The sequence below is a fragment of the Branchiostoma belcheri genome, unplaced genomic scaffold (assembly GCF_001625305.1).
Source record: "Branchiostoma belcheri isolate BF01 breed outbred unplaced genomic scaffold, Haploidv18h27 scaffold42, whole genome shotgun sequence".
Taxonomy (NCBI): Eukaryota; Metazoa; Chordata; class Leptocardii; order Amphioxiformes; family Branchiostomatidae; genus Branchiostoma; species Branchiostoma belcheri.
In genome coordinates, this window is record NW_017804043.1 from 850,069 (window position 1) to 870,878 (window position 20,810).

At 40.2% G+C, this 20,810-nt stretch overlaps 3 protein-coding genes across 3 annotated transcripts; 2 read left to right on the top strand and 1 right to left on the bottom strand.

Moving 5' to 3' along the window:
- Positions 1 to 152: 152 nt before the first annotated feature.
- On the top strand, positions 153 to 5,110 carry LOC109478031 (protein FAM221A-like). The gene is made up of 7 exons (XM_019779484.1): positions 153 to 388; positions 1,293 to 1,466; positions 1,946 to 2,136; positions 2,518 to 2,638; positions 3,055 to 3,158; positions 3,640 to 3,851; positions 4,444 to 5,110. Exons 1-7 carry the CDS (start codon positions 315 to 317, stop codon positions 4,558 to 4,560), a joined length of 993 nt encoding a protein of 330 aa, XP_019635043.1. The 5' UTR covers positions 153 to 314; the 3' UTR covers positions 4,561 to 5,110.
- Positions 5,111 to 6,712: 1,602 nt separating this feature from the next.
- On the top strand, positions 6,713 to 11,504 carry LOC109478052 (vesicular, overexpressed in cancer, prosurvival protein 1-like). Its single transcript, XM_019779509.1, has 5 exons — positions 6,713 to 6,780; positions 9,023 to 9,078; positions 9,472 to 9,552; positions 10,058 to 10,212; positions 10,966 to 11,504. Exons 1-5 carry the CDS (start codon positions 6,724 to 6,726, stop codon positions 11,262 to 11,264), a joined length of 648 nt encoding a protein of 215 aa, XP_019635068.1. The 5' UTR covers positions 6,713 to 6,723; the 3' UTR covers positions 11,265 to 11,504.
- A 2,650-nt stretch (positions 11,505 to 14,154) lies between these two features.
- On the bottom strand, positions 14,155 to 20,179 carry LOC109478047. Its single transcript, XM_019779504.1, has 4 exons — positions 19,963 to 20,179; positions 16,822 to 18,759; positions 15,341 to 15,521; positions 14,155 to 14,363 (listed from the first exon to the last, which is right to left on the bottom strand). Exons 1-4 carry the CDS (start codon positions 19,978 to 19,980, stop codon positions 14,155 to 14,157), a joined length of 2,346 nt encoding a protein of 781 aa, XP_019635063.1. The 5' UTR covers positions 19,981 to 20,179.
- Positions 20,180 to 20,810: the final 631 nt, after the last annotated feature.

Sequence of the window (20,810 nt, forward strand, 5' to 3'; positions counted from 1 at the left end):
TTTAATTACTCGTATCACATCAGCATTATATTCTTATAAATATATTTCACTTATTATGTTCTTTTTCCAGAAATATTTGCTATCATTACGACCGAAATGTTTGCTTCATCTAAAAAATATAGTTACAATGGTATGTACCGTCCTAGGAGGTGCATTCTGGGAGTGACATATTTCTCAGGTGTTCAAACTTTCGTCAGGTGAGAAGATTCGAAAAGGTGTAAGGTTACAGTTCTCGGGTGTCTTTGTGTTCTTATAGGTTCTGAGAACCAGAATTATGTTCAGTTAGCTAAATGTGAGCCTGTGAAGACTGAACCATGGCCCAGCAGTATCATCTGAAGTTTGATGGCAGTGCTGCTGCTTCAGTGGACAAGTACTTGGAGTACAGAAGGTAATGTGTACATTCATACATACGCTCCAAGCAGATCCTAGGGTGGCATAAGACAGTATCAAATTGGCCAGGCAATCCATTGACCAGAGTGTCCAACACGCCTTGGGTGGCCCTCTCTGGTCAATGGATACTGCCTGGCCAATTTGATACTGTCTAAGTAGCCACCCTAGGATCTGCTTGGAGATGAATTCGTAACGTTAACTACATAAAGTATGCCTTAAATTTTTATCACTATTACCTAATATCCTTTTAGCAGACTTATAATATTTGTTGCTGTGTTTGTCTGTATTGTATTAAATTGCTTGTGTGTCTATCTACTAGTAACGTTACTATAGTTATTTAAGGATTTTATTTAGACTGAGGGTGAAATGAAGTATTAAACCACAGACAGTTAATGTTAAACTTTTATCAGATTCAGAGCCAATGGGAAAATGCATATGTCAATGGCAAGTTCACAATAAGAACAGATGAAAACTTTAACTACATAAGTTACACAAACTTACAGCAGATGTATGATCAATTGTTTCCTACCAGAATTGTAGGAGAGGATGATGGTGGCCAGTTGTTTACTCCAGAGCAGTATGAGGAGTATAAGAAGAAAGTTCTCCCCATGCGGCTGAAGAACAGACTGTACGTCAGGTTTATACTTGCAAGGCCGCGCTCTCTAATGTCCTTTCCTTGTTTTCTAACAGAATTGTAGGAGAGGACGACAGTGGCCAGCTCTTTACTCCAGAGCAGAGTTTAGTATTAATAGTAACTCATTTCTTGTTTACAGAATTGTTGGAGAAGACGACTTTAAAATCTTCCATTTCTTAAATGTTTTCTACCAGAATTGTTGGCTTGACAACTCCCAAGCTTGAAGTTCTCACCATGAGATCTGAGGTTTCAAATTTTTTTTTTCTAGAATTGTAGGAGAGGATGACGGTGGCCAGTTGTTTACTCCAGAGCAGTATGAGGAGTATAAGAAGAAGGTCCTCCCCATGCGGCTGAAGAACAGACTGTACGTGAGCTGGTCCTCTCCGACTGGCATGGACTGTAAACAGGTCGGACCAGAGACTCCGTGTTTCTGTGGGCACAGGTGAGGGTGCACAGCACGTCAGCAGAACATACTGCACCTGCGCGAAACCCTGATTTTTCACAGTTTTTGTTAGATGTAGCTGTCAAGGTTGCATCAGCATTTGGCCTGTTGCAGATGACAGCTTTTCTGACAGAACATTTGGAAACTGCAGACGGAGTGCTAACCAAGTATATATATGCAAATACAACCTTGTATGAGACGTTCTGTCGAAGTGCTATGCACAATACATTACGGGTTTTGCGCAGATGCAGTAAGGGAGCATACACTGTAGGTGTTGACTCATAATCTAAATTATGAAATCAAAGGTTTTGGGTTCAAATCTCTATTTAAAGTATAGATAGCAGGTCCCAAAGTTGCATCCTTGGGAAAGGCACAGTCATGCATTACAATTTACATAGTATACATTGAAATTTTCTCGCTTGGGATATGTCCTGGCCTGCTACAGCTGTTCTTAAGTAATCAATTTTTCTCTCTCACAGGTACAAGCAGCATAAGACAGATTTCCAGAAGCTCCCTGAGGATCGCCCCATCAGCCTGCCGTGCCGGGTGAACGGGTGTAAGTGTGCGGCGTACCACTACGTCCCTCTCAACGGCAGCCAGCCTATCAGGTGTGGCTGTAAGCACTACGCCGACAACCACTCGGAGCTGTTCCCGTACAGGTGCAGGAAAGGTGAGGTTGTAGGGAACTGCTTGATTTACTATCACTCACTCACACTCACACTCACTATCCAATTTAGTGTCTGTTGTTCCTGACTTCTGAGGGTTAGACATGCTTGCACTGCAATACTGAGGCTTGATGACAGCCTGCCACTTGCCTCTATCCCAACGTTATGTAGGTTCAAGTGGTGGAAGTCCTCCCTTACATCCCAGAAAATAAGTAATGAAAAACAGTAAAATACTTTTTCGACTGTACAACTCCAGTCTTTGTCAAGGAATGAGAATCCACTGTTTCTGTGACATCAGGTCATGCAGATGACACATGTGACTCGGTAAGCAGTGGATCATAGAAAGTCTGTGGCGCCCCCCGTCCTAACCATATCCACACCTGTAGTTGCCCCAGGTGGTGCGACCTGTAACTGTCCCGGGTTCAAGAGTTCGTTCACCTGCGGCTGTGGACAGGCGACTTACCGACACGAGACACTGGTGGAGACCAAGGATGAGAGGGAGGCAAGGTACAGCTGCAGGGCCTACATTTTTTTTTACTGTTAGTCTACTTCACTCATAGAAAATTCAAACTCTACTGCTGGATGAATTACCGGTAAATTCTACTTCACTCTTACTTGTAGCATTTATGGTCTTAGTAAGTGATTACAAATTAGGCTAGCAGGTCAAACCGGGTTCAAACCCGGCTCCTGGAAATTTTTTCTAGCTAGAAATCATCCTCTGGAAAGACACTTCCCACAACTGTCTTTACTCCAACCAGGTGTAAAATGGGGGAGGCAGTGGAAGAAGAGGGATGGGCTCAGCCTTCCCATAGTACATTGTGGATTAGCAACCCACTGCCCCTAAAACTGTAGGACCTTTATCTTTTTTTTACATTTATAGACAAGTTTGACAGTGTGCCCTGTGTTTGATCTCCTCTCCCCAGAGGCCACCCAGTGGGCTGTGACGTCCCGTATGCAGCTATGGGAGGACTGACTGGCTTCAGCTCTCTGGCTGATGGATACATGAGACTGGACCCCAGTGGCATTGGTGAGTTAACATCTGAAGTCATTTAAAAATTACAACATGAACCTTTTCAGTACAGGCCAAAAATACAGAATCATGTCAAATTTTATCTGTACTTTACCTAAATGGAATCAAACCCAAGTTTATTACTTATTTTGTAACTAATAACTAAGAAATTTTACACGTAAAAAGATAAAACACGTACATGGGAATTGAAATCAGTACCTGGATCTTTGATTTGACATCCTCTCACATGTACAAGAGAGGATGTACCTCATGCAAAAATTCTTTGCATGTGGTACCAGAAGCCCAAATAAACATTCTGTTTACTGTTTCTGTCATCAAAGAAGACTACACTCAAGTTACATACAATCAATCAATCATCCGCAGGCATTAGGTCCTGATTTGTCAAATTGTTCTGCTATAGGTTCTGCTATAGGTCTGGACCTATATCTAAACCTCAGTACAAAGTGTATGCAAATTGGTGTAACTAATACCCCCCCAGGTGACCCCTACCCCGACGGTTACCTGTTTGACCCGATCGGCGTGGACGACCACCCGTTCCTCCGGGCGCACGCCAACACCATCCGACAGGTCGAAGGTCAGCGGCAGCTGCAGGGGGCGGGGGGCGTGCCGGCGCTGACCAATCAGATGTCAGAGATGAAGATGGAGGGAGAGGATGACATGGCGTACTTCGAGAGGCGATACCAGGAGAGGGTAGGAACTCTCTTCTTGTTCTTGCAATAATGCCCATCTACCGAGAAACTGGAAATTACTGCATAGTATGCTGGGGGAAAGTTGTGTTGAGTGCCAAGGGCACAATGTCGGGGCACGTAGGTGAAATTGAAGGCCGAATGCCCTTAACCAGTATGCCATACAATGCCACACCAACTGCAAAGTTTTCAAATTGAAGTCAATTTCTACTAACTGTACTAGAAGGTCCCATTCCACTCTGTGCAGAGTATAGGGGTGGCACCCATCTCCATTTCTGTGGTAAAGGGGGATTGACAGACAGAGTGACAGGAGGTCAAAAGCTCAGACACAGGAAATAAGGTGAATGCGAAGCTCTCAGAATCTGTTCAGAACCCAGTGGTCGACATGGGGGAATTCAGGAAGCCGAGGAAATTGCATTCTTCTTGGTAGTCTAAAGTCTCACTTTTCGGACTACGAAAAAGCTTTTTGGGCTAGGAAAAAGTGGTATGGGTTGGGGATCCCCTAGAATGTTTAAGAAATGCAGAGGCATTTTTATTTGAAATTTTGGAAGAGTGTATTAACTGTTTTAATTGTTTTCCTTGCGTTTTTTTTTCAGCTGAAGGCAGAGAAACAGAGAGCGCGCCAGCCAGCTATCAGGTCTGCAACTTCGCAGCCTCGCGTCGGGGTGCGTAAAACACCCGCGTCCGGGAAGGCACGCGGGAAAAAACCTTGAAATATCAAACATGGCGTCAGAGACTGCACAGCTGTGCAAATACTGTAAGAGCAGAAACTTAAAGGGCAGGATGAAGTGGAAAAGTGAAGAATTCTTGAGATTATAATGTACATTTGACAATCCAGACCAGGGTTACAAATGGTTGCCTTCTTTTTTGATAGGGATTCAACATGGAAAATTGAATTCTTGATTTGTGACTTTTACCATACCATTGAATGCATGATAGCAATTGCATTGGTCACAACAGAGGTGTGCGTTGTAATCATGGTTAAAAATAGAGATATTCAACAAGTAGGTAAACAAATCCTGCACATGATACTTAAATAAACAATACATAGCACTAAATACTGCTATTTTACTACTGTGTCACATAAAAATAGGTACATGTAGATGCTAGGGTTGTTGAATTACATGCAGAGTTTTTATGGTTTTATTTTTCGTAACTTAGGGAAACATCTATGCAAGACTTATGTAGGCAAATAATGTTGCAAAATATACAGTGAGAATGTACATGTGTGTAGTTCTTCACACTTAACACTAAAGTTGCCGTCCAAACAAATACTTGTTTTGCTTCAATGTATTTGTTAAACTTTGTTGTTTATAGTTTTAAAAAGATTCAAATCTGGATTTATTTTCATAACTAATGATTAGTTAGTTTTCTGCAACAATTCTTTTGTGTCTTCCCAATATGTATGTAGGATTAATTCAGAAGATGGAATTTTTACTGTTTGTCATTACAATGAATTACTGTTGTAATATCACAATAATGACTATCTTATGATGTAAATGTGAATGTTCACACAAAGATTGTATATGTATATACACTTATTAAGAAGAAACTTTCACCAAAATCTATGATTGCCTGTCTTGAGGTTCACACAATTCTTATGTTGCAGTTTTGTTTCGCAATTAAAGGTTCAATATTCAATTTTTTTGTTTCAGTTCTTACATACAAAACTGTTATATTAAAAGTTCAGTTTAGCTGTGATCTCATGCTAGTGTTCCTGGCTATACATTGTATGCAAGGCAGAAAAATCAAAACAATCACAACACACTTATATGGATACATTAGATTTACTTGCTAAACGTTTCTGTCTGTGTGCAGATATTGTGGCTAGGATGTGTCCCCGTTGTTTAGTCTGCGCTCACTGCTTGCCGTTTCTTGCCTTCAGTCAAATAGCTCTACCAGACTAACTACGCTGGCTATATATAGGAGAATACTTGCCAGGGGAGTTTGGCCGCCTTGGGGTTTGACTGGCCGCGCAGTTCGGGGGGAAAGACACAACCTTCCACAGCCTGACTCCCTTGGCTAATTTCACTCTCCATTTTGCCAAGCTCTACAATCTGTATTCCCGTAGGAAGGCCTGTTGGAGGCCAGAAATACTCCATCTGTAAGTCTTCACGTTCCGAGCCAATACCCTTTGCCCCTGGTGCTGAAAGACGGGTTGTTTTTGTGGGCGTACTGTACGGCACGATTTTTCTTCGCGGCACTTTTAAATTTGCGGTTTTCGCAGTTATTTTGTACCGTAAACCGTGAAGAAAGTACTACCACGGCTTTCTTTCTTGTGCACCTACAACCACCGTGAACATATAGTTCCACGAACATGTCCATTTTTCTCAGACCGCGTACTGATGCTACCGCGAATATAGACTGATTTACAGTATGTAGCATTTGCAACGTGTTGCCTAACTGTATTTGTTTCCTTATTTGATTAATATATTTTGATACATTTTAAATCTTTTTGTAGTTCAAAAGGAGACGTCCAGTGCTAAGAACTAGGAATATATCATATTCAGGATGATAGGAACGCACGGTAATGCGATTGGAAGGTGTTATGCTATCGAAAGACTTGACGAATTATTATTTTGCGGGGACGCTTCCAATGAAAAACCGCGAAAAGATAACAGATCAACATTAGATTGATACGTAGAAACATGCAACAAAAAATTAAGGCCAGAAGAAATCTCATACTCAATAATCAATGTCCATTGGCGCCACAGAAAACACCATTACATGCCCACGCGTGTGCGTAGGCGCCAGTCTTAGGCGCCACGGAGCAGAAGATAATAGTCGTTGCCATAGTAACGTGACGATGTTGGCCCCTCATCCCCTGAATCTGCGTTCTGATTGGTCCGTTCTCACTCTGTGTTTTGGAGCAGAAGATGGCGACGGCTGCTGGATTCTTCGCACTTGCGATCATCGCTGGAGGATTTTCTGAGGTAAACATCTAGAAATTCTGCTCAACTTGATCGTTTCCGTCCTTGTTTTTCACTGGGGTTACCTTAAGAGGGAGAAAGAGGCGTATTAGGCCGCCTTAAGAGGGCGAAAGAGGCGCGTTAAGGGCGTTTTGTGCCCGGAGGTACGGTGTTGTTTACGCCAGACATATTGCTTGGGTTCTTCTCCGGAATACGTAACCGTACGGTTCTACTGATGTTCATGCAGCGTTATCATACGGGGTCCGTGAATAAAAACCATTGTCTATTTTCTGTATGCCCCAGGTACAAGGATTCCGTTCTTCATGTACACCACTTTCCACAAATCGTTATTCCAATACCCTAAACGAAAGAATTGGATGCAATTTCGCGTCTTTTAGCGAATTTTGTTAGTGCTTTGCTTTGACGGACAAACGTCAGTAGCAGGAGTGGCTACGAAAGCTGCATTTGTTGTCACGTTGTAGAGCCAGTGACTACTAGCCTAGATACCATCCGTATGTTACGTCGCTCCGCTAAAAGATCATTTCAAGCGCAGCGGGGCAAGTACTGGCGGTACCCAGGCTCATAGACAATGGCTACGTATCTACAGAATATCTTAAAAGCGATTCTCTTTAGTATAGTCACCACGGCTGGTGGTGTAGCGGTTGTTTTGTAATATGTTTTGCTTTACCATATAAGGGATTATCGTGAGAACGGTATTGTAGCAGTTGCTATTTTAAGAAACGTGCTTTATGTGCTGCCTATTAACCCTGCGGCTAGTCAAAATCTTCTAGGTATTATGTGAGTGTTAGTGTCATTCAATCAGGAAATACATGAATAGGACATACGTATTACATGTACCTTCCTCTTGTGCTTACAAGCTAATTCCAGCTGGGACTCAGGAATTAATTCTCAATTCTGCTGTCACAGTAGCTATCTTTAATCCACATGTCATGGCCTCTCCTTAGGTTTTTCTGATATCCAATGTGTACTTAAAGCTTTTGCAGTCTTCTTCACCAAGCATGTACCATGTTAGGAACAATAACACCTTATTGTTTATTAAGTAAGAAAATATTAATGCTGAGAAGAGAAAGAGAGAATCAATGCAAATAAAGATTAAAATTATTCACAAATAAACATACAGTATTTCAGTGTTCCAAATACCCATCTGCATTCTGTATTTGCAGAGAGATTTACAATATTGCAGAAAAACCCTACAATCTGCAATTTTGCATGATTAAATCAAGAAGGTTGTAGTATGGAGGGTTGGGTATTTACAGAAAGTGTTTCCAAATTGCAGAACAGAATTTTGACTCAGCTGCAATATTGCACAACATTGAAAAATGTATTTCTACCACTAGATAAGATGACAGTAAGATACTAAATGTGCCAAAAGTGACAAAAGTACAGAGATTGTTGGCAAACTGACATCATAGAAGATCATAGATTTGTATCTATGGCAGACTTGTATGTATCCTTCCATGACCACAGGTGTTTAAAGCCACATCAATCCCTTATAACCTTTACATAATGGCCATCATCATTTGCGTGGTTAGGTCCTCCCTGGAGACTCAATCTCCTGTTACAGAAAATTAATATACAGCTGCTCACATTGAAGTGGTAACATGTATGCTTGTATTCTGTATGAAGTGTACAAATGCTGGGGGGGGGCATTAAAACATTTACTATAGACAATTTTAACAATATAGAAATAAAAGAAAATGAGACCAAATCTCCTGTTACAGAAAATTAGTACATACAGCTGCACCCATTGAATCGATACCATGTTACATGTATGTTGTATGACTTTACAAATGCAGGGGTCATTGGAACATTTACTATAGACAATTTTAACAACACTGTAGAAATAAAACAAAAATGTTTTACATTTTACATGGTTTATGACAATACAGGATTTTGGAACATTTTGGACAATTTTAGCACTATAGAAATAAAACAAAATGGGTTACATTGTACATGGTCTAAAGCAATACAGGTCTTTTTTATGAATGTTACATCATACTTTTGTGAAATGTTATTTGTTTTTTTTTGTTTGATAAGCCATTGTTTATTGATGAAATGCTGAAAATTTAAATTTGCCTGCTTCTAAGTTCTAGACACTTTTCATTGAGGTCATGAAGAAAAGAGGTCAGGATCAGACAAAATATAACAACATATGGTTACATGTTCTGCCTTAAAAGCTATGCTCAGAGAAGGGTTAAGTAAGTATGATCACTTAGACTTAACTGATGTATTGTCCCTCCCACAGGTCCATGGCCGATACTGCTATGCTGACTACAACAATGGTCAGGGGCAATACTTCAAGTAAGCCTTAGTCTTCTATTAGATTTAACTGTTATTGGTACAGTATAATGATAGTCTGTTCTTTTACATTGGTATGAATTAATTTTGAAATACTATTTTACCCATTGTACATGTTCATGTACTTCATACATTGTAAAGTTAGGGGGAAGTTATATCGTCAATAGACAAACAAGAATGATTGAAACTAGACATCTGCTTGGAGAATAATCCTTTGCTTCAAAATTTATCAAAATATTATGTATCATTATATATATCATTGCATCTATTGTAGCAACACCTGTGCTGTGCAATGTGAACCAGTCAGAATTGCCCTAAGGAAGGTGACAGACAGTCACTCAAATGTTGGCTAAATAAAACACTTGGCTGAGTCTCTTTATTCTGTCTCTGTTCCAGTTGCCACCAAGGGGAGTACTGCTGTGGTACTAAGTGCTGTATCAACACTGCAGGGGCGTTCTACTCACTATGGTACTTCTGGTGAGTACAGAAACTTCACTCTTCAATTCTTAAGGATAGCAAATTCAACATTTACATGGTCTGTAATGGCATTACATTGTCTTAGAAGTATATTGCATTGAAAAATGTACATATGAACACCACAATGACTGTTCTTGGTGCTAAACATCTTCCACACACAGGTAAGCATGCCTGTCCTTGGTACTGAACACAACACACACTCACTCTCACAAAAACACACGGTACTACCGGCAGCGGATAGTCACCACCATCGTGACTCTGGGTCTCCCCCTACCTTTTTTCCCTTAGCAGTAGGCTCCCAAAGAACCAGATGGAATGCAGGATTTTTGGGGTGTCATATACAGTGACCAGCCAGTTTCATTTCGCACTGTTGTCTTTTCTTCAGGTTAGAGGTGGCAGACCTTGGTACATTACTGATAATTTGGTAGCATTTGCTGCCACTCTTAAAACTTACAACTTTATGGTATGTGTCCTACAGTCTAATTCCACCCTTTTCTCTCCCCAGGCTGATAGTGTTGATGGGGATCATCCTGTGCTCTAGCGGAGGATTCTGGTACCGGCGCCGGTACTACCAGCAGCGGATCGTCACCACCATCGAGAGGCAGGGACAGAACGGCTTCGTCGCACGCACCACTCACACCATGGAGGAGCTGCCCAGCAGTAAGTCTGCATTTTTTAACAATTTTTTATGTTTACCGAAAGAAAACATATTGTTTTTGCTCCATTTCTTCTTCTTCTGTTCCAAACACTAACCTCTGACCTGGCCAATGGCCTCTTTTGTTGCCGTCTGTCACCATAGTAACTGGTGTTGGGTTACATAATGTTGCAATTTCATAGTAGGCATTTAGACTCCTGTCATTATATACATGTATGTGAATGTGTTTGAGTTAGAATTAACAGAGCAGACCATATCCGAAGGTAAACATTATGCATTTGCTTTGCAACTGTTACTTTTCTAGTTTTTTAATTGTGACAATACAATACATGTGGGACAAAGGCAGCTATTGCTGGTGTTGTGTCCCACACACATAGAAACAGAAAAGACAGACAATACCTATTTTCACTTGTTCAGTGAGGAAAGTCGTGTAAAGTGCCTTTCCCAAGGGCACAAGATTGATGGCATGTCAGGACTCAAACCCGGGACCTCTTGGTTCCGAGTGAAGCACTCTGCCATTACGCCACACAACCCCACTTTTCACATGCAAGGGCCACTTCTTGGCACTCAGAACTAATGCTCACCGTAGCAAATGAGGGAACTCCATTTAACATCCTATCAAAGGGATGTCCCTAACCAAAGCTAGATACTCATTTTCACCTCCTGAGTGAAGTGAGAACACTTGTGCAAAGTGCCTTTCCCAAGGGCACAAGATTTCTGACATGGCATAATAAATATCTAAATTGCTTCCCTTGCAGGCACCGACAGCTACTGTGGCCCCAGAGCAGTCGCCATTTCACAGTCAGCGACAACGGCAAACGTTCCGAATGTCCCAGTCTACCCAGTCAAGTACACCATCACTCACACCGGACCCTACCCTTACCCCTATCCCTACCCCATGCCCCCACCCAACGGCCCTCCCCCTCCCTACACCCAGGCAGTGATAGGCCCACAGGCTGCTGGTAACCTGCCGCCGGCTCCCCCTGGTGTGGTGACTGAGAACTGCAGCTCCAGCGCCACTAACACGACCACTAACACCACCATCTTGTCTGGCTGAACTGAAAACAGGTTTTCAGCATACAGTTTCTGTTTGGATGCTACTGTAAGTCATTTGATATTCGCGGTACTTTCATATTCCCGGTTTTTGCAGCCAATTCTGTACCAAAAATTTATTATAATACCACGAACAAACAAATTGTTGCATTCACTAACTTTTTCTTCTGCACCTGCCACCAACATGATGATTCCGGGAGCATGTCCATTTTCCTCAGACCACGAAATTTTGCTACCGTAAATATAACATACTTTACAGTAAATCCATTGCCACTATGCCACCCTTTGAGGCTCTTGCCACATGGATAACATTACAAAATCTTATACAACATTTAATTCTAACTCGTAATTTGGGGATAACAAACAAGCAAACAGCTAGTAAAAGTTGCATGATATTAAAAGGTACAAAAAAGGAATCTTATTTAAAATGCAAGTTTATACCTTGATCATGATTTCCCTAAACACGTTTGAAGGTATTTGATGGTATAATTGCCCCATATTTAAAAACAAAACACCTCTAAGACCTATGAAACCTTTACAGATACTTTTCTGCAGGTTTTGATATTTGGAAGGTATATGTAGCTGTTGTGTTTACAAAAGAAAGGTCTGGATATACACATATCTGACAAACTCTTCTCAAGAGGAGTGCACATATCCTTGGGTTTGCAGAAAGATCAGTACACAGTAACAGAGTATCCGTTAGTGCAGTACTGAATAGTAGGCAGTGAAAAGTACAATATTAGTCAGATTAGACAGCTGAACATCTCAATGGTTATGGAGTCAGTAGAACAATAAAAGAATTAGAAAGACAATGTTTTTAACAAAAGCCAATATTCTTAGCATATTGATGCATCTGAGCTCTTTGAAATATATTTCAGAATGTACCATACTCTGCATGCTACCTTATTATGGAAACATTAGTCATAAAAGATGACAAAAATGAAATATTTTGAATAAAATGTTAGTAATGTTCTTAGCTGAGTTGAATGCTACTGAAGTACTGAGTATTGAACTACTGTAAAAGTGCCAAATGTATTTTTGGCATCAGGTGTAGGGTTCAAGATGACCTACATTTATGATATTGGTGTAGACATACATCTTGAAGAAATTTAAATTTGTGATAAGAATTTATTCTTACAGTATCATTTTGTGGAGTTGATATTGTCAGACTAGTACAGTTATTGATGTGTGTTTTGTATGTACTGATCATTACGTAAAACAAAGGACCAAGATGTTCATTTCGTTATTTCTTTTATTTCAAGAAATGTATCCTTCCCTATTGTAATATTGTTGAAGTCGATGCATGTTCTTTTCGCAAGGGGTCGCTCGTGTAACGTCGTCCAGTCACGAGCGCCACCTTGCGAGAGTGGACATTATTGCTGTGAAAATTGTGAGGTAAAATGTACAGAGAACATGGTAGGCATGAAGACAAAAATAGTGTTATTGTAGATTTTAAGAGATGGATTATAAGGAAGAATTATGGAGGAGCGAAATAAAGCCTTTAAATTATTTACTAATATATTTCTAACATAGATTGTAAAACTGAAATTCTAGCCTAAAATTTCAATTGCCCATTTTTTTACAGACGCAGACCCCCACAATCCTTCCTTAAATATTGTTGGCAACGAAAATGAAACCATTTTAATGTTAGATATTTATATCTGTTCTTAAAAGTATGATGTATATTGTAGGTTGGCAGTTAAACACTTGGAAGTTAAAATGTACAAACTATAGACTGAGATATATTATAGTACATATCTATGTTTGTATGAAAGATGACGAATATGAAAATGTGCCTCATGTTCTGATATAATGTTACCGGTGAAAGATGGAAAAAGTGGACCAAGTACTTGTGAATAAAGTTGTATCTAAGTGTCTGGAAAACAGTATGTCATTGTCTAAAAACAAATGGTGTGCAGGGTTTAAACCACTTTTACACTTATAACCAATTCCCATAAAAGTAGTATGGGAAGCTCCACGTAAATTTATACCGTAAGACATATTCAATTAATATGATTTAAGCTAAATATTGCCAAATACAGCAGCAAATATGCTTGAAATGTAGTTAACGCAAACGTGAAACGTTGATTTTTGCAAATCTACTAGACCCTACAGTTGGTATTCGAGCGTAGTTTCTTCGCATTGATGTTAAAGTTGATTTCTTGTTGCACAGCCCAAATGATCTACCCGACTATACTGACATTTACTATCATTGGTAAATCCAAACTTTCGTGCAGTGATATATTCAGTGTCACTTTTCCACCATGCGAGACTCTGCCACGAAGTTGACAGCGTTTCGGTTGTCCTTTCGCTACCTTCCTCAGTTCTATTTCGAACTTGAGGTGTTCTAAAGAGAACAGGTGGTTCGATGCGTTCGATCAGGAATGGTCCATTTGTGCTTTGGAAGGTAGAAAACGACCTAGATACGTTTGTTTGTGAAAGAAAAGTGTATTTTTCGCCGCCATAGCAACGCTTCATGATATCAATGCCACTTTTCTACCATGCGAGACTCTGCCACAAAGTTGACGAGCGGCCTCTTGGTCTTGAAGGCGTCTATAAATATGCTGACGGTGCGGTGGGAGGGGTTGACCATACGGATGTCTCTTAGGAGTTGGTAGTTGTTGTGTTTAGCTTCTTCGGATTGGTGCATAAATGGAAAATTAAACTCTGTGTTGCTAAGCTAAAATGATCTTACCTACCAGCGGTTCTAGTCTGTTCTTTCGCTACCTTCCTCAGTTCTATTTCGAACTTGAGGTGTTCGAAAGAGAACAGGTGGTTCGATGCGTTCGATCAGGAATATTCCATTTGTCCTGGGAAAGGTAGAAAACGATCTAGATCTGTTTGTTTGTCAAAGAAAACTGTATTTTTCGCCGCCATAGCAACGTTTCATGATATCAGTGCCACTTCTCTACCATGCGAGACTCTGCCACAAAGTTTACGAGCGGCATCTTGGTTTTGAAGGCGTCTATAAATGTGCTGACGGTGCGGTGGGAAGGGTTGACCATCCGGATGTCCCTCAGGAGCGGTCCGTATGTCTTCAGAAACGTCACCAATGCCTGGAACAACGTCTCCGCGTACACGTCTTTGGGGATCCCAGTCGAACCTAGAATTTAGGATAAACAGAAAATATATAGAACACTGAAGAAGACTATTTCTTGAGAAGTGTGAAGGAAGCCATGTACATCAGGGCCCATCACCCTTCATTGACCGGCGACGGGGGCCGACATCATCTACCAGATACCTTTGACCCAGTGTTGACGTCACACTTCAAAGAAGCCACGTGACAAGCTTCACTGGGTCAGTTTACCTGAATTTACCTGAATTGCAGAGACTACGTCTCTGCAAATCAGGAGCCAGAAGGCCAGTCTACTGAATAAGACCAGAGTGACTGGTCAAAAGCTCTATGTGAGAGAATTTTTTTTATTGGACCAAAAGTTTTAACTTCAAACAGGTAACTAACAACACAGATGAACTTTAATGATAGCAGAAAATAAATTGTTTGCGTAATAATGATGTAAAATGTTCCAGACTGTTGCTTGATTCTAGAACGTCAAAATTGAACGTAGATGTTCTATGACGTCTATTTGACCTGAGAAAACCTCAGAACAAACAATGTAACCTAGAATTTTTATGACGTGTTCTCGAACTGTTTTCTATCAAACAGTACTTTTAAAGGAGACACAAGAACACAGCAGCTATAGCCCTCGGGATAATATTTATATTAATTTTACAGTCTTCTTTTTAGTATAGAGGTTAGTGCCCTGCGATCGGTATTGGTTTATAATTATTCTTTCAATTATATGAAAACTGCTGATACGTGGGCCCGGGGAAATCTGGATCCGCATAAGAAGGAAGCATTTGTACACGGAACAAAAGTGAGACTATCCATTGGGCATTGTGGCCAAAGAAGACGTCAAAACACTCCAGTAATGTATGTAGGAATATTTCTTATATAATATAATGTTATAGACTAAACACTGTTTACTCTGTACGCTATCCCAAGTTTGTTTGTTTTTTCTTGCAATTAGCCATAGGACAAGAGTTTGCAGTAAAGTTTACAAAAATAACAGACAAACCAACCTGAAGTCTGTAGAGACAAGGCTATTGAAGTGACTCGCATCTTGGCGGCACACTTGAAGATGTTCTCGTAGGTCTTGTAGAGGAGCATCTTGCTCTGTCTGGGCTCGGCGGAGACCCAGTGAGGCACCACGGCGTGCAGAATGTGTTTACTGGGCAGCTGGCCGGCTGAAGTCGGCACAACCTGGCGGGAGGGAGCAGAGTTGTTTGTTTGTTTGTTTAATTATGTTTACCGAAGGAAAACATATTGTTTTTGCTACGTTTCCTCTTCTTCTTCTTTCGTTCCAGACGCTGAACTCTAACCTGGTCAATGACCTGATTTGTTGACGTCTCTCACTATGGTAACTTTGAAAGAAGATACCTTAAGAAGCGCGTTTTAAGATAACAACCAAACTTTTGGTTACTTGATACTCCAGTTAAAGATCAGGCGCCCTATACTGGTATATATCATGGAATATAATAATGAAAAAGGTCCGTTTCAACCCCCCTTGTTGTCTGAAGTGTTTGGACTCGCCCTTCTGACGTCACCAAGTACTCTATTGAACTGTATTGACGTCACTCACAGTAATCAGGATGTTTAATCCTACTCAAGTGTATAATCTGGTTTCTTTCTAAATTGCACAGCCAGGTGACCAAAGTTTGCAATGAAAATTTTTATATTTCTTGAAATAACGTTACATGGAACTAAAAAACGAAGCCATTTAATTTCAAGAAAGTGGCCCAACGCTACATACGATATATTTAATACAATTTTTCCCATCAGCTAAAAATATATCATAATAACAATAATTGCTTCTGCCCCCTCCAATGTTTGAAAATGGAATATTCTTTACTGCTTGCGATTCAATTCACAGTCGAGTATTTTTCACTCAAGTATAAAGTGAGCACTTTGAGAATGAATAGTTTCATTGTTTTGTGCTCTTGAGTTTTTCTGTGTCAAGTTCAGATAGGTCGTTATCGGTCCAGGATAACTGCTCATAAATCGATAAATAAAGAGGTCAATGACCTGTAGGTTTTTCTTTTCAATCATTCATTTCGTTCGAAAGGTCTTTTTGGTTAGGTATACAAAGTAGTCGATTAAACACGAAATGCAAATGTGGAGATTGAAACATTGAAAGCAAATAAGCTCAAGAGTATTCTGTCATTGAATAATTTTGACCCTTTAGTTACCTTGTTCTGAAAGTGAAAAAAATTCTGCTGCAATACCATAGAAAGCTGTTAGGAGTACCATAATTGAGCTTTTCCCCCAATTTTAATAACTAGACTATATATTTGCGTCTCTTTTAAAAAATCTTCGGGAATAGTAGCTTTGAAAACAAATGTGTATGAACCTGAATGGAGAGATAACTAGTATCCAAGTATGCACAATATTTGCATACCAAATATTCTATAAACTTTCAGTCTTTTCTACTGATAGAAAGTCTATGGCACCCCCTGTCTACATACACTAATATCCGTAATAAAATACAGATGTGTGACGTCACCTGTGTAGCCGTCAGTCTCCCGTGAGTCGCGATGTATCGTCTGCAGTCAGCCTCGATATCATTCCCTCCGTACTGCGCAAGCGCCCAGGACAGCTCCCCGGACAGCTTCAGTCTGTCATTGGTCTCATTCACGATGACGTCAACACACTCTTTGATGACGTCACCCTGATAGATGCTAATCTTGGTGTCCAGTGACGTCAGGATCTCAAAATACATCCTGTGCGCAAGTCCAATCTGTCTACAAGACACAACGCCTTTAAGGTTGTGATGTGTCTCCTTCTTTCTGGGGAATCTGGTCGTTCTCTGTTTGCTGTCTGATGCTAGTCTTGCGTTCAAACTGATCGGGGCTTCCCGCCTTAAAGGAAACTTGTAGTTCCTTTTCTCAACTTCAGGTCTTACGCCTAGCCTTTCGTCAATTTGAGGTCTTATGGCGTACCTTTTCTCAAGTTCAGGTCTTACGGTGTGCCTTGGTAAGCTACCTTGAATCTGATGCCCCCTTTCCAGGCCTCTGAAATTATCCAATCTTTCACTAGTGTTGTCGTTGTTTGACTGCCTTCTTCCAATAACCCAATTTGTTTTCTTATACCCATGTTGTCGCTGTAGATATGTTTTCACCTCCTCTACATCATGCACCTTGCCATAGAGGTAGATGTTTCCTTTGATTTCTTTGATGTAGACTTTCGGAAACATCTCTTGGAGTTTCTCACATTCTTTCTTAGCATTGGTGACTGTCATACCATGGTTTAGTCTATCTATCTTGCTACAGGTAAGTTCTGTTGAGGCTTCGTCATACAAGGCCTTGAATGCTTCCACACTCTTCTGAATGTTCACGTCGTGGAAGGGAATGTTGGGACGAAAGGTGACTGTATTACTGCCGTCTTCCCAAAACAACAAGACCCTGTGCTGCTTTTCTATTCTCTCCACCTTGCTTCTGCAAGCATTGGTAACATATGTCATGATGTCAGGTTCTACGATGAGTTCGGTTTCTGTGGGTCTGGTACTTTTTGTCGAGTCTTTGCCGTACTTCAATACCAGGTTCATCTCCTTTTTGATGGGGTCTCGTCTTGGGAGCTTCTGAATTGGTTGTAGGACGAGGTTCACTTCTTTGACAAGGGGACTCTTTGAGCGTTTTGTTTCTTCCACAGTCAGTTGGGGAAGTTTTAATTCATGGCGTGTTTCTCTGTTCTCTTGAACAATCTCTGTTGGTTTCACATCTTTTTGTTCTGTAATTTGGGTTGTAGTTTTATCCTCTTTGCTGTCTTGAACAATCTCTGTCGCTTTTGCACCTTTTGTTTCAGAACTTTTGGTCGTACTTTTGTTACTTTCTGTATTTTCTTTTGCTTTTTCTGTAGCGTCAGAAGCTTTTTCATTGTTGTCTGGTTCAGTCTTTGTTGCTTTTGCTGCTTTTTTGTCAGAAGTTTTGGCTGTGGCTGTATCCTTTTCTTTACTTTCTTTTGTCTTGTCCTTTTCTTTACTTTCTTTTGTCTTGTCCTTTTCTTTCTTGTCTTTAGAAGTTTTATTTGCCTTCGTCTCTTTCTTATCAGAACCTTTTGTTGCATTTTTGTCCTTTTCTGGATTTTCCTTAGTATCCTTCTTCGTATCCTTCTCCTTCTTTGAACTTTTGTTCATTTCTACACCTTCTTTCTTCTCTTTTGTGCTTTTAGATTCGCTTTTATTCTCCGACGATGACCCCTTTTTTGAAGCAGCATTTTCTACACTCTTACCGTTAGCAACTTTTGAGAGATATCCATGGGCCTCTGTTATCTGCTTGTAATCACCCTTCAGTTTGATAGATGTAGTATTTGATGATGTCTCCTTGATCCAGTCCACTCCGATCTTGCTGTGTAGCTGAGGCAGGACGCCATCTTTCTTTGAATTTTCCTGCAGAATATGCTTGACAAGGGTAGAGTCCAGGTCTGCCTCAATGGATGAAAAGATCTGTAAGAAAATAAAATATTTTTTTAACCAAATAAAACACCTGAAGCTCTCTTTTTACTTCTGTTTGTTTTTTTCGTCCAACGTGGCTCTTTTGGTGGCTTAGTCAAAGGCCTTTCCTATATTTGGAGAGACCTTGAAAAATATCTTCTTCCCGTTCGTAATGTAACGTAGAGGAGGTACTTATATATTGTATCAATACAAGTTACGCAGAGTCATTGTCATCTTACATGATATGTTAATGATATCAATAAGTCTATTGACCACTGTTAAGTTATAAGTGGTCATCGATCTAATTAATTACATATTTCCATTTTAAATGACATATTTTAAGCTACAGTGAATTTCAAAAGATGTAGACATATTTCTGGCTTTTGAATTATGTAATATCAGAATTTGAATGAAGGAAGATTTATCAACCAATTGATCAACATCGTTACATCTCTCCATCTAGCTATCATCGTCAAAACCACCACCACCATCGTCATCACTAGCACTATGATCTTCAACATCATCATCATCATGATCGTCCTCATCATGATCATCTTGGGCATCATTATCATCCTCTTCAACAAAATCTCATCATCTGTACCATCAGCACCATCATCATTAACATCATTATTGTCATCATCATCATCTTCGTCGTCATCATCTTCTTCATCATCATCATCATCATCTTGACCATCTCATCAACACTATCTTATTTACCATCGACGCCATTATTATTGAAATCATTATCGTCATCAACATCATCATCAACAACACCTCCATCACCATCTTCTTCTTCTTCATCATCATCATCATCATCATCATCATCATCAACTCCATCATCAACATCAACATGATATCATCATCAACAACAACTAGCATCCTTGCCAAGAATCGTAAAGAAGTCATGCAACATTCAAAATACTAACAGAAATACTAGCTCTTACATTGCATTAAGTTACTAGTTCCTAACGGCACCGAATTGCAGGTCAACTTGTTTATTTGTGTTAAACCTGCATCGGACGTTCTTATTCTTATATTTATATGGTTAATCTTGCAAGTACTGCCTTGCATTGTTTATTGTAACGCTCACATAAGCGTATCGCTTGACTACAGCATTATTTTCCATTTCCCTAAGTATGTCAGAAATAAACACACGCAAATGAATATAAAGAATTAAAGATTCAGTTTAAAATGATTGTGGTAACTGGTACCTACCTTATTTTCTTGGCTCATCGCGGACGTGGTGTTCGCTCTGACTTAGTCGTTCGTCCCGGCAGCATTCCGATGCAGATAAAACAGCCCATGGCACACGGACATGTCACTTTACAAGTGTCCAGCCGAAATCAGATACCTACAACAACTCTCGTTTGACACCACCTACTGCAATGCCACTAGCAAGAGCACTTCAAAAACGTAGACAAATTGGCAAAAAAAGGATTAATTTCAAGTTACGAAACGCGGACACGTTGGCTGATTTGGTTTTCCCTGAAACTGGTTCAAATGTTACTATTTTGGAGAGAAAACAATAAAGAACCAGCCTCGACCCGCAGTCAGGACGTTTGTATCCACAGCAGTGAGTAAATAGTGTTATCAACTGTCTGACGGGATAGTCTCAAAATATGCATATCCCTAAAAAACATTATTCTATTTTTTTCAGCCTTGCTTATGCTGAGGTCACATTGTCAAACCTGGGCCCGGCCGGACTGTTTCGATTAACGAAAATCATAAATTTATACAAATATTATGCGCAAAAAGTTCCCATTATTAATTTTTTCAACTTTTTTTGTGCTTTGTCTTTTAAATCATACTCTTCGTTTCATAAGACTGCCCGGCCGGGCCCCGGTTTGGAAATGTGACCTCAGCATTACTTGGTGTTGTATAGCATGGTGCGATTTGCTGAAAAGGCTACCATGATCATTTCTCTTAGCAAACATAGATGTCAGTAAAAATCGTAAATTTCAAATTTTGTTGATAAAATATCGTGTTGTTTTGTAAAGAATCAGAGTTTTGAGGTGTGCGCCGAGCTTGTTTTTTCAGTAATTTCTGGTTAATAGCGCGGAATT

Bases quoted from the DNA above. Each gene is read 5' to 3' on its own strand.
- LOC109478031 (XM_019779484.1), top strand. From the start codon at position 315: ATGGCCCAGCAGTATCATCTGAAGTTTGATGGCAGTGCTGCTGCTTCA. The intron at 389-1,292 runs GTAATGTGTACA...TTTTTTTTCTAG, and splicing joins AAGTACTTGGAGTACAGAAG to AATTGTAGGAGAGGATGACG. The intron at 3,159-3,639 runs GTGAGTTAACAT...ATACCCCCCCAG, and splicing joins ACTGGACCCCAGTGGCATTG to GTGACCCCTACCCCGACGGT.
- LOC109478047 (XM_019779504.1), bottom strand. The intron at 15,522-16,821 runs GTGACGTCACAC...CCCTCCCGCCAG, and splicing joins GGAGACTGACGGCTACACAG to GTTGTGCCGACTTCAGCCGG. The intron at 14,364-15,340 runs GTTGGTTTGTCT...CCTAAATTCTAG, and splicing joins CTTGTCTCTACAGACTTCAG to GTTCGACTGGGATCCCCAAA.
- LOC109478052 (XM_019779509.1), top strand. From the start codon at position 6,724: ATGGCGACGGCTGCTGGATTCTTCGCACTTGCGATCATCGCTGGAGGA. The intron at 6,781-9,022 runs GTAAACATCTAG...TCCCTCCCACAG, and splicing joins TCGCTGGAGGATTTTCTGAG to GTCCATGGCCGATACTGCTA. The intron at 9,553-10,057 runs GTGAGTACAGAA...TTCTCTCCCCAG, and splicing joins TACTCACTATGGTACTTCTG to GCTGATAGTGTTGATGGGGA.